Source organism: Phymastichus coffea, unplaced genomic scaffold, assembly GCF_024137745.1.
Source record: "Phymastichus coffea isolate CEN01 unplaced genomic scaffold, Cenicafe_Pcof_1.1 PCOF00191, whole genome shotgun sequence".
NCBI classification, from domain to species: Eukaryota; Metazoa; Arthropoda; class Insecta; order Hymenoptera; family Eulophidae; genus Phymastichus; species Phymastichus coffea.
In genome coordinates, this window is record NW_026707002.1 from 82870 (window position 1) to 96365 (window position 13496).

At 39.4% G+C, this 13496-nt stretch overlaps 1 protein-coding gene across 1 annotated transcript in view; it reads left to right on the plus strand.

Moving 5' to 3' along the window:
- LOC131673687 (uncharacterized) overlaps positions 1–11758 on the plus strand; it is a 78701-nt gene extending 66943 nt beyond the window's left edge. Inside the window, exons 8-11 of the mRNA XM_058951875.1 lie at positions 4049–4417; positions 4725–5108; positions 6103–6408; positions 6823–11758. Coding sequence (XP_058807858.1) covers positions 4049–4417; positions 4725–5108; positions 6103–6408; positions 6823–6914 — 1151 coding nt within the window. The 3' untranslated portion in view covers positions 6915–11758. The remainder of the gene's footprint in view (positions 1–4048; positions 4418–4724; positions 5109–6102; positions 6409–6822) is intronic.
- Positions 11759–13496: the final 1738 nt, after the last annotated feature.

The window sequence follows — 13496 nt, forward strand, 5'->3', positions numbered from 1 at the left end:
TACTCGGCAGCGGCGACGAGCTTTATTTTATTTGGCTGCGGATTATCGGACTCGAGAGGACTCAACTGCTCTGCCAAGAGCTTTCGACAGAGTGACAATGGCTTTTTTTTTTTGTTCTATTTGATGGGAAGAGAAAGTTTTATTGACTTTGGTCAGAACGACGCGAATAAAAAAAAGTCAACACGAAACCTTGTATTTAAACAGCTTGATTCCGAAATTAATAGAGCAAGTAAACGATCCAAGTAACCACGCTGAAAAATACTATTAAAGAAGCCTTACTTTGAGCCGCGGTATTCGATATGAACATTTGAATGTTAACCTGTTGCATCACTAAGACACAAGTCAACTTTGTCTCCATTGGCCATAAAGGGAAATCATTCGAAGCGTGAGAAACGGAGAGAGTAGGGTGTATCAGTCGAAGAATCACCATAAAGATACATCTCCCTTTGCGTTGCGTACGGCAACGGCGGCGGCGGTGCCGGCAAAGTCACTACAGTTTCCGCAGAATTCCGCTCCGCGCCGCGACTTCGTCAATTTATATCTCTCTTGGTAAAAGGCATTGCCTTGGAAATGGACCGTGGCTTGGCATCCGTTTGAGCTCCCAAGGCAAAGACATAATTTCCGGATCGCGTCGCCCACGCGCGAATATCGGCTTTTTCACAGAACCTGTCACAAAGACTTCTCTCTTGCATTCAAGTTGCATTTTCAATTTTAAAAAAAAGTTTTCGACGCCCTGCAATGGTTAAAAGATAGATTTTTGACGTGCGTGCGAATTTTCAATTTGAGTATGTCGCTAAGTCTACTTTATTTATGAATGGTAAATAAAGTATGAAGGTTCGCTTGACATGTTAAATGAGAAGTGCGGGCTTAAGACCACACATTATAAATCTTTCTTTCATGTAGAAATTATTTCTCAATAAATATATTGATTGTTAAAATGTACTTGTTTACAAATAAATAAATTTAAACATCGACGTGCAGCACACCCTTCTTCGAGACTACTCTAACAAATTACATTGATAATTCAGCGTTGAAACATGATCCCTCAAATTTGCTGACCTCAAAGCGGGACGTAAAGAAAAAGGAGAAGGTGTCTCCGGCGTAAATCGGCCAGTACAGCAGCAGCAGTGGAGAGAGCACTTTACAAAAAGGGGTTTTACAGCGATCTGAAGACTACTACAATGTATATAGCTCAAGAAAGTCCAAGCTACGTTGTGTCGTCAAGAGGAGACTAAAAGGTATCCGGTTCAACTCCTTTGAACTTGACACGGGTCAGGTGACCTGAAGCTTTCAACACTAACTCTCGAGATAAACGTTCCACGGAGATTACAACTCCCCGCGCACCACCTCGCATACGGAGAGCATTGCATCGTGAAATTAGGTCGTTTTTCCTTCTCCCGCACTCTCTCATATTGTGGGCGGCTGCGAGTTTCACCGGAATGATACAAGCGAACTCGAGCTTTTACGCGAAACGCTTTTAAAGTTCAGCGAACGTTGCTGTCAATACTCGTCCAAATTTGCAATTAATTTTCTCCTGCAAGACAATCTCGTTACAGCTTTGCTGATAATTACGTTCGACACTCGAATGAGTCATGAAGAAAGCAAAAATATTTCTTCGCAAGGCACTCGAGGGAATCAATAAACAACGTTATCGATCAGCCTTATTCGGCATGTTCGCGTGGCTATTCTCGTCACGTCAATCATTCAAAAATGTTCGCCTCCGTAAATTGAAACTTCTCATGTAGCCACGTTCTTTTAAACTTGTTGCAAGACGAAAACTTGTTTGCTCGCTAAGTAATTGAGTTTTTTTAAGCTCGCAGCGAAAATGACTCCGTGGAGCTCGCAGTCGCTATTTCAGAATTTGAAAGCGCACTCTCGTTATTCCGCGCTCTCTCGCATTGTCTGCTGCTACTTATTTTTTTGTTTTGTCCCCCACCCCCCTTTCTTTGCTCTCTTGCGTGTATCCTTGCACCCAGACACGCTCGCTCGCGTTTTTATGGTAATTGGATTTTGGATTTTCTTCGTCTCAGCGAAGATCAGAGTGTTGTTATTTGATACGGACAAACGAACAAACCTGTTTTTGAATTATTTTATTGAATGTAAGCGCTTAAGCGCGCGAGACTCCGTAAACTCAAATAAAGTGATTTGCCAAAAATGACGATCTCGGTTATTCGTATCACCTCCAGAAATCGCATCTCTGTACACAAAATTGATCAAATCGATCAGCGAGCAACTAGAGCGCGCGATACTTTTTCCTGCACTAAAGAAACTCGCGACGTGCACTCCTTTATGCCACTTGTAGAATCGTCCGTAATGATGAACAACTCATCTCCGGCCTTCGATAACCGAATCACTTTTGGCAGAGGGTGTGCAACTCTGCTTCTCACATGACTATATATATATATATAATATTTGCGCCACTACTGCTACCGTCGTAAGAAGAGATTATCGGTAGTAAATCAAAAAGATTTTACCCTCCTTTCCCTTAAAAAAAACGACCATTAAAAGTGTCGATGCTGAGCTTTTTTACGGGTAACTAATGGACTCGGGATAATCGAAAAACATCGAAAAAAAAACTCAAACGCAAAAAGGTCAAGAAGGGAGGTCGACCCTTTCCGGAAATCGGTCTAATGAGCCGGAAAAATCGAGTCGGCGAAGGGCCGTCGAAGAGACCCCGCGTCGTCCCTTTGACGCAAGACTTTAGCGTCTAATTAACCATGAAAATAACGAGATTTCCGCAGTGCGTTTGCGAAAAAAAATTGAGATGTTGGGTTTGCTTTTTTTCACGATTGGATTGACATAAGATTTCACTGGTGATGTTTTTTTATAAAGAGAACGTACTAAGGATGTCTCGAACATATAAAGCCACATCGTTTGGTAAATGAAAATTGAGATTGCTGAGCCAAAGATGTTTTAATTGGCTTCGCTGTCACCAGGTGCGGCTAGAATCAATTACTGCACCAACAAGCGCTTAAATTTACGTATCTGTTCACGTTTGTGCCTTTATGTCAAACAGCATTGAAATCGGTTTATTAAAAACAAAGAGATCATTATTATTTCTTCTCTCGCTCCAATGGAAAAAGGATCCCAATCCCAAATCAGTCAGGCAATCTGCACAATCACGCCTCTGTGTCTTGTGCGGGGGCAAGAATACAAAAAAAAAAGAGAAAGAATCCCATGGTACAAAAACCTCTGGAGTACGTCGTGACGTTGCGGAGCCTCTGAAATTGGGCGCAAGCCTTCAAAGGCGTCGGCCTGGGGCGGATTTGTCTCGTTACGGTTTGTAGTCTCTCCATTTTCTTCTAGTTTTGTAATACGCGTGCTCGCTTAATTCATTCCAGGAAAATTCTCTGTACGCTTTCCAACTTCGTTGTTGCGAAAGTTTTACAATTTTTACACTAACAGCCAAAAAACGAAGGCATTTCAACGATCTAATATATCCGTCAAAGTGCATCTCCAAAAGAGACTTTCGATATCCATTAGCTGTACAAACATTTGCTTGGCGATATATGGATCTCGATTGAAGTAGATATGGCTCGTACTTTGGCAATATGATCTCACTAGTGCATCGAACTTCTCTACGTTCAAATAATCTTTTTTTCAAAGAGAACATATCTTTCTTTTTTCCGTTTTTCTATACGTTACTAAAACGAATGTCGATCTAAAAGTTGAACTTGTATTATCATCGTATTTACTTAATGTAATTGGTAAAAGGTTTTTTTGTAATTACTTAAAAGCAGGTTTATTTAAAGTGATTCAGTATACTATGAAAGCAACGGATCAATTAAACATTTATACCTACTGAAGTACCATTTTAATAATGCATGAAGTGTAAATCTGTTAACGAGAATCTGGGTTTGTCGTCAGTCTAAAATAAACCTCATTATAACTTCGTCATATTAAGTGACGTTGAATTAATAATGTCAACAACACGAAGTGTAAAGTACTCGCTTATGGAGCTAAAAATTACACCTATAATTCTATTGAGTATCGCTTGAAAAATATCAGTACCAATGTTAACGTGGAAAAAAATCGTTATCTGTTACAGCGAGTTCACCAGAGCCACGCCAATGCCCATATCTGGGTAAATTCACGGTTACTGGAGTGAACGAAGAATCGTCGTCGTCGTCGTCGTCGTCGTCGTCGTCTTCGTCTTCGAGCCACGCCCAGAAGAAAACTACCGCTTCGCGTAAGTCGCGAGTGAGACACGGCCAGGAACGTAAACTGGAGTTCGAGGTTGAGAAACGCCGTGGTAACAACCAGTATCTCGTGCACGAGCAGCAGCGGCGCCGGGCACGATCAATCGTCAATGGTGGTGTCGTCGTGGTCGAGGATCGTCTGATCGAAGAGGAGCTCTGGACAAGACGACTTGCCGATCGCAAGGCCCTCGAGGACCATACACGAGCGCTGTTCAAGAGTCAGTGTATTTTATGAGTGTTTCTGGCTGTTTTGACCCACTTTCTGGCTTTCCTTGTTTTTCTCCTTTCTTTCTCCATGTGTATTTGCCAAAGTTGCAACGCGCGAGTCAATGACGCGAGAGAAGTTTGTTTCAACTGCTGGCGATATTTATCTTTCTATAGTCTTTCGCTTTTCGCTCCAAATACTATTTCATTGGGTGCAAATATTTATTGAAAAACAGTCTTTGTCTCTTTTCCTCTATTTTTTAAGTTCTCGCATATCACTAAACCGACTCGAGTTTTATTTATTTTCTTTTCAATTCACAGATAAGCATCGTTCGACACGATCGACAGATGCTGACGAATCCGAAAATATAAGCCATCGAATTTACCCACCAATCGAAGCTTCAGTGGAAATTCAAAGTCTCGACTCGCAGGACGTGGAGTATTTCAGCGAGTACATCGATGAAGATCTACCGCGAAAGAAACGTTCGTCATACCCGACGTTCCTCTGGAAATTGGATTTAATTCATTTGCAACACGAAGTCGACGAAGAGTCGACGACAGAACGACACAACAAACGACGACGGAAACGCGAGGAAGTCGAGTCACGTCAATGTAGCAGTGACATAACAACCCTAACAGTTGGCTGCTCGACTGCCGATCGAATGGAATTTCAAAGCGATTGCGTCGACGAGGACTTTGTCACTGGTTCGTATACGAACTATATATTCAATAATTAATTGGCTTTCGAGTGCGGCTTCGACTTGCGAGACAATTCTGAGATTATTCGGATAATCGCAAGTTATGCCGCTGTCAATGAATATTCCGCGCATAGCTGAACTTGCCGGGGAGCAATGATATACTTCGAGCGAATGGAATCTGTACTTTGCGCGCAGTTTTCAGCAGGATTTTCCCGAACTTTCGAAAAAGGGTTTACCCCCGGAGTTTAACAATGATCCTTAAATGATATTCGAATGTATATGAAGTAACGATAACAATAACAATGTGCGCAATGGTCTCTGTTGTTTGCGGTTGGATTTGAAATAACGGTGCATTGATGATATTCGTTATTTTTAATGGTCGAATCATTTTTTTTTATATAAAATGAAATAAAGCTTCGTTGAAAGAGATCTTACGTGGAATGGCGTTTCGTTTAAATTCTCTATATAATCTTCTATACAATATTTGAATGAATTTATTGATTCGATATAGCGCAGAGGTTGTTAAGTTAAAGTTTTCTATAGGAGGACAAATTTTTACTCCAACCAAGAAGGCTGTCCATATTTTACATAAAGTAATCAAATTGACATTACAAATATTGTCAACGTTGCTATACTTTCAATTGAATTGAAAAAAAAAGTTTACTTCCGTCATTTCGTCCCGAGAACGAATGACGCCATCGTTATTCGTTCATCTCGGTTTTAAAATAAAATCACATAAATTCGGTGCCTGCTCCTAATACAATTCAAACATTTAGATAATGCGAGTATCTCAAAAACCGCAGTAGAGGCCGCAATGATATAATCCCAAGTGAAAGATCGCAAGCCGTACGTATATATATACACGCGAACTTATCGGCACTCGCTCGCGAACACAATTAAACTTAGCAGCCAATGGGGCAAATCCTAGCTTGGCTTTACTCGCGAGCTTCAACTCCTTATCTCTAAGACAAGTATGGGGTGTGCTTTTGATACTGTTACAGCGTACTCGTGCCATGGGCGTTGGTTCGACGCCGAAGGTACGCAATTCGTGATAGCGACGCCTTTGGCACGTACACGTCCAAGCTGGTCTTCTTCGTCATCCTCGTCGTCTTCGTCGTCGTCTACATCGTCGTCGTCGTCGGGCGGGCCCGAGGCAGCACGAGCTCAACCATATCGTAACACGCGACGATTATGCTTTATGTATCGAGAGAACGGCGGTGTCGTTAGTCTTACTGCCAGTCCTGTCGCTTGCCAACGCGGTGTGCCACCGCCACCTCCACTGCTGGCTTTCAATGCCACGAGCATCGGTGAGTTGATGTTTCTTTTTTTCTTCCTTTTTTCTTTATAATTCATTGCGATGGATCGCTGGCTTGATCGATGTCTTCGTTCTGGAGAGAATACTTTAGTTTTGAGAGGGTTTCGTCGTCAATTCGTGCCGCGAATAATCAGAAGAAAATTCGATTGAAGTAATTTCATGATGCGCAGCTGCCAGACTTAGAAGGCGAATTTGGGAAAGATCAAATTGACCCGAACCGCTTCACTGAAATGGAAAATTATAATAATTTGGTTGGCGGCGGCTAGCAACCAGACAAATAACACCGCGTATTGAAATTACAGGGTGAAACTGTACATGCGTGGTCGCGATGAAAAGCGATAAAAATGCATTAAAAGCTTATACAACCGCAGTTCATAGTAAACGCAAACACTCGTGTATTTTCCAGGCCAGTGCATGGACGGCGCAACCAGTCTGAGCAACACTTCGTTGAGCTTGATCCCGACGCTTCTGTTGCTGCTGTTGGGCATGTTCAGGTGATTCTAAGTGCGACGCGAGGACAGCATACCTTTGACGACAAGCAATGCATTTCTAAAAAGAAGCAAACAGCGTTACACAGCCACAATGCACACCTTCTTCCTCTGTTCCATTCGTTCTGTAGGCAGTTTCTTTTCTTTTTCGCGAGGTAAATAATTATGGGTTAGACCATATCAGCGAGTGAAAGAAAACGCGCGAGAGAGAAAATAAAAAGATAAAAAGAACAAAAAAAAAGATGGAGGGGGGGGGGACGAGCGTTTGTGAGTGCGGGCGACTTGATTTATTATGTAAGCTTTAGGCCGATGAGTTATGCCCTTAATCTGCGCGCGGCTACGCGTTAAGAGTGTGTATATGCTATAGCATGTGCGTGTGCGACTGACTAGGGAGGAATATATATACACAGCATGAAGCAAAATTGCGATATTAAGCAGCAAAGTGATCCAACGCAATACTCGTTTTCTTTTTTCTTTTCTCGTATAGAGTATAAGTTTTTTACGACGACAATGGGGTTGTTAGGATTTTCCTTACTTGGCTGATAAACTCTCCTTCTGATAGACACTTGTGAGAATGTTTCGCGTCATATTTAAATTTCTAGTCATTTTCTCAGCGTTACGAAAGATAATGCAAGCGCGTAACGAGATAGCTCCAAAGAAAATATTGGAAATGCGATTCGCCGCTTTCAAGGTTCTGAATTAATCAACTTTGGAGACAACAGAAAAATTCCAGCGTCAGCAATATTGCGAGAGAGCACGTCAGCGGCAATGCAAAGTGAACATCACAAAAGAATTAATTGTTACGCTAAAAAAAAACAAAAAAAAAACCGCAGAATTATCGGAAACTTTTGTCATGGAAATCAATCGCGATAAGCGATGCAAAATCACCAATTACTCGACATTTCTCTGCGCGCTGAAAATAATTCCCTCTTCTCGAGCTTCTCTCAAAGTGTCTATTAGATTTCTCCTCTTTCTCTCGAACGGAAGGACGAAGAATACGGGAAAAGACGACGAGAAGAAGAAAAAAAATTTCCTTTCATCTGACGACGACAATGGGCGCGATATGTAAATTGCTGTAACTGTGATTAATTCGAAGGAGAGCCGCTCGATCCTTCTCTCTCGCGATATTCGCTTCGCTAAAAAACAAAAAAAAAAACAAAAAAATAACGAGTGAGGAGCTATAAAGCTAAGACGCAATCAGAAAAGCAAGCAATAAGCAATAAGAAGAGAGTTTTTTTCGGACGCTTGAGTGTATATGATGATTTGTACATTGTCCCGAAATTGGATGTATAAAAGCGTAAGGACTATTTATTCTGTACGAGTAATGACGTGGCTAGAAAAAGAATAAAATCGGTTCTTCTCAGCAGATGACCGAGAGTCCAGATTGTATCTAACGCAGAGATCTATATATTGTATCATTGACATTGTAATGTAAGTATCTTTGTAATAATTGATAAGCGTGTAGAGTTTTCAAATTACTTCTTTTTACACGGGAAGAAAGAAAACAAACAATAGCGTCTATAAAAAACAATTTAGAGGAAAAACCAAGTAATCATGCGCGTTGAAAAGAATAAATTCCTGGCAACGATTGGGAATTGTTGTAAAGATTTTTTGTACCAGAAAGCAATCGCCACTATATATAATTAAACATGAAGAAACACACTCACTTGCGTATACCAACAAACACACGTACACACACACCTTCATCTAAGGCCAATCAATTCTTAGGCGAGCCACTGTTTAATCACTGCATCGATTCCTTCACGACTTTCATCTTCACGCTCGGAGCTTTTTTTGAGTTTTAACGCGCTTTCGAGATTGTTTTCATTTGTTTCTTTAATATATTTATTGCTTCTTCGTTTTTCAATCAGAGGATCTAAAAAAAAATTGGTTTTAGTACTATTACGTATGACAAAGCGTTTCTAGTCATTACAGAAATAACATTGATAATAACGCTTCGTTACGATAATAATACTAAGGAAAAGGAAATCATAGCTTGCCATCAAAGCGAACACGGCAACGAGAAAAAAATACCAATCCCTTTGGACAAAGGGATGCTGCTAAGATGTGAGTAACAAGCAAGAAAGACGTCTGAAAATATATAAGCCAAATTAGTTTGAATCGTCTCACGACGGAATATCAGGGTCAACGATTCTTTTTTCCCCATTCATTGATTCGACAATGTACACTGGTAATTTGAGCATTCGTGTTTCAGGAAATTTTGTAATCTTGTAAGCTTACTTTGATAATCTAGGGATATATAACTAGTTAATCTGCTAACGAATGACTATGCGAATAATTATTTTTAAGAGGCGAATTAATAAGTTGCGACGTTTGATAAGTTTAAAACAAATTTTTTCAAAATTGTTGACTAATTATAAGCTAGTTTTTTACGTTATTAGACGAGTTTCTACTCAAAAGTGAAATTAATTTTTCTTTACGTACGTCATATGATCACACCGATCTAAGTCATAATTGGATAAATGCCCCACTAAATTGGCTGACGTCAAAACAGATTGCCCATGATTAATTAACTAGCATTTTCGATAAAGCAAAATCATAATTTAGCGCGGCGTTGCGAATAAAATTAACTGCAATGATTTGCTAATTTAGCAATCAAAGAACGCAAACTTCGTGCGTTGCAGAGAAAACCGGCGTGAGCCACACAAAAGCATCTCACTGCCGTGCGAGGCTGACAAAACTTCATTAGCAGCAGCATTGGCCGGCGATAATCAAGGGCACATTGCCAAAACTCGATATATATGATCGAGCAAGCGAGCTAATGAGATCGATACAATGGAAAGGATGTGAAACTGGTTTTATGCGTTTTGCAGAGAGAGAGAGAGAAAGAGAGAATATACTGCATATCCTGTCGAACGTCGAGTGGTCGGAGAGGGAGAGAACGAATCGTGTTCGATCATCCCCCACGCGCGCGATATGGGCCACTTTAGCTCGACGTCGAGGGTTCGTTTGATGAGTATACGAATTTTGATGTTCGTTGGAACGATTGAATGGACAGATATAGTTCAAGCGTTTATTGCAGATTTTTTCCCAATTAAAAATGTCGAATATTCAATACCGTTGTTCAAACAACATTTATTTTACTTCTTGGTCGTAAATAATTCCATTACTCAATAAACTTTCGATAGAAAGAGAGAGGGAGCTTAAAGTATTTGCTACTATCTAAACGAAGATAAGCAAAAACAAACGGTGTACTCCAACATTTAATCAAAATCAAACGTATCGCAAATAACAGCCAAGCTCTGTAGCTAAGATAAATCAATCGTTTCACTAACATCGACTCTGCAGTGAGATAAAAGAAAAGGAAGAAGAAAACAAATTCAAAGCCAAACTCGCGCCTAAATATAAAGGTCGTTCGCGCTCGTGACTCCTTTTTTGCGGAGTTGAAACTCCGTTCGCAATTTTCTAAATCACCATGTCGCATTAATCATAATTCCGACGGCCACGAGGCCGCGCACGCGTCATAAATGAGACTGTAGCGTTTATTTTGCTCTCCCGCGTAACGTCGTTAGCTGAATGTTGTTTTTGAAAAAGGCTGAAAATCACCAATGATGGAGATGCCGCGATACCGTTACGAAAGAGACTCGTCTTCCCTCAACCGGCTACTGCGTTCTCGATTGGACATTACTCAATGTAGATCGAGCAGATTGTTCGCGTGCGAAAGAAACGCTGTACATTTACGGCATCTTGCAACTATACCGTGACATTTCCGCTGAATACCACGTCGTTTTGCGATGACAAGCTGATAAGCTACACGTTTTAACCCGATAACTGCGGATTGTTGACGCTTTTATTGAGAGATTAATTTTCAAGTTTTTGAAAACCAAATTCGAGATGCTTGAATTTTCAATTCGAGTCACGTACATCACGTACAGGAAAGACAAAATTAGCCGTTTTGCGAGCACAGCTTTTGTCAAACATGAATCGGAAAATTTCTCGGCTTCTTCCTGCCTTTAGTTATTTTGCTTTGCAATAACGGCATAATTGAAAATAATGTAAATGATAATACTAGGACAGAATTATTTTAAAAGACATTAGAACTTTAAGTCTGCTGTTACATAACAGGAAAGTAAATACTTATCAAGAAAGGTGAAAAGATCAACAAGTACGTTAGATAATATCTAATGAAAATTTCCTTTTTTAGATCTTCGTCTAAAAATTAATCTTCTAAATGCGGTATAATATAAAAAAATGTAATACCGTAGCAAGCGATTACCTACACATATATTTTTTGTAAACTCCCCCCTCATGTTCCAAAATTTACAACCAACAGTAGGTCTTTTATTATCAGGAAGCACTTGGGAGGTTACGTAAGTGCAGCTTCATGCTCTTTACGTGCCTGTATAAACGTGTCTCCTTGAGTCATTTTTAGTTATGAACTTGTTACGTCCAGTGAAAGAGAAAACTCCACCTCTATTTCCATGAAGATTTTATCACGTAGTGCGCTACATCATCCCCACAGCGATTACACCCCCCCCCCCCCCATCTCGAAAAAAGAGAATTATTCAAATGACCCGCCAAGGAAAATTAACGATCCGACATTATTTAATTTTCAAGCGCGAAGATGAAAGTTACAGAAGCAGTCCGCGGGTAGAGGTGAGGAAAGATTTTGTAAAGTAAAATAGTCCGTTTGTACGATAGGATTTTGCCTGCTGATTTAATAGCGACCGGGCGAAAAAGCAACGTAGTGAGAGTATATTATTATGAAAAAAAACATCGAACAAAAAAAAATCAAGACTCTCGTATGTAAAAAGCAATATAGTTGTGCGTGCGTGTGCATGGTTAACTTTTACGTGTGTACAGAGCGATGGACGAATGCGATTGTGTGCGAGCTACCTGTGCCTTGTAAAAAACTATACATAAGTAATATATAAATATATTATATATACAAAGATAATGATTTGCATGAATTATTCACTCCCTGTCATCGACTGTTTTTAGAATTATGTTTAGTTTGCATTTAAAATAATTCCGTGCAATCGAGGCGTAACGACTCCATATTTCAATTTATAAAAAGGAGCAGCCAAATTTGCGCCATTTTCACAATTGCAATTGCAGTAACAATTCATTTGGGCGCTGGTAAAATGAATTTTCCCAGGTTTCCCCGTGAGATAAATATTCGCGCGCGAACGCCGCGTACGTGCGAGCGAGAATTATAATCGCACGCTTCTGCAATGGTTTTGAACAACAACAAAAATTCAACTCTGGTTAACAAGAATATCACTGAACCAATAATAACTCCGATCCAGTATCACCTACTTCAAAAGGTAAGTAACGAAATTGAGTAGCACTCGAATTTTCGACTTCTCGGTACAAACTGTTATACCCGAGAGGGATAAACGGGTCGAAAATTCACTAGCATAAGTTATCATCAAGACGATCTTTTTCTTTTCTTTCTGATGAATCTAGTAAGAACAATGAACTGAAGAATTTATTGGCTCAATTGTCCCATCATCAGCAAGAGACTTCTTGGTTTAATCTTTCATCGCGTGCCAACTAACTACTCTATTTCGCGGCTCCCACTCTCGTTCTCTCTCTCTCTCTCTCTCTCTCTCTCTCTGCACGTGAGCCAAGCTAGTAGTTTAACACTCTTCGTGAAATGCGCATTCATCAATTTTTATGGCGATCGTGACTTTGCAATTGTTCGGCTAGGTTTTAATTGTAGTTACGAAAATATCACGTTGTTTCTTTGTCATACATTCATTAGTTAAAGTCAAAAATTGAAATTAGAATTGTTAAAGATAGAAAAAAATTGAACTTTACGGAACCAATTTCGAAATTTAAAGAGGCGCAAAAGCTACTGGAGGATCATAAAATATTTATAGTACTAGCTGTAAAAAAGGAAAAAACGTCATTTAAGTAGAATTTCTATACAAATTATTCCATTAACGTTGATAGTATTTTTTATTTAATGCGTCAACCCTGTTTTCAATATAAATTTATGGAAAACTAGACTACAAATTTAAACTGCAATGCTTCTTCAAAATACATATTTACGAACTAAACAAACTTTTCGTTTCAAAATTATAGAAATTGAAGTTGCCTAATCGAATCAATTTGAAACAAAATAATAATCGATGTAACAATCAATAACGACATATTTTGCGGTACATTTACCACGCAAAAAGAATGACAGCAGCTTTCTGCAAGGTCGTAACTCCGATGTTTTATCAAGCAGAAAAGAAAAACGTGCAACCAATAAAAACAACTTACAACTAAATATTTACATAACCGTTGACTATGAAGCCATAAAAATGTCTATCGAGCATTGATTTGATCATTTTATTGCCTAAATCTTCAGAGGTCTTGAATAAATTAAAATGTCGAAGTTATAAAAAACGTAAAAAAGATCTTTCGCTAATGAATTTAAACTTAAAACATTAAAATTGTAGATATAGTTAATTGTATAGCGTTGTAACATAATAAACAGTATAATTATCAATTAATCACAAGACGGACCAAATCGTCATAAATCAAAATGACTCAATCGCTTCAAAATGACTGTACAAAACTTTCATTCAGTATATGATTTACATCGATTGTTTCATCGAATATCAAATGTTGAAGATGA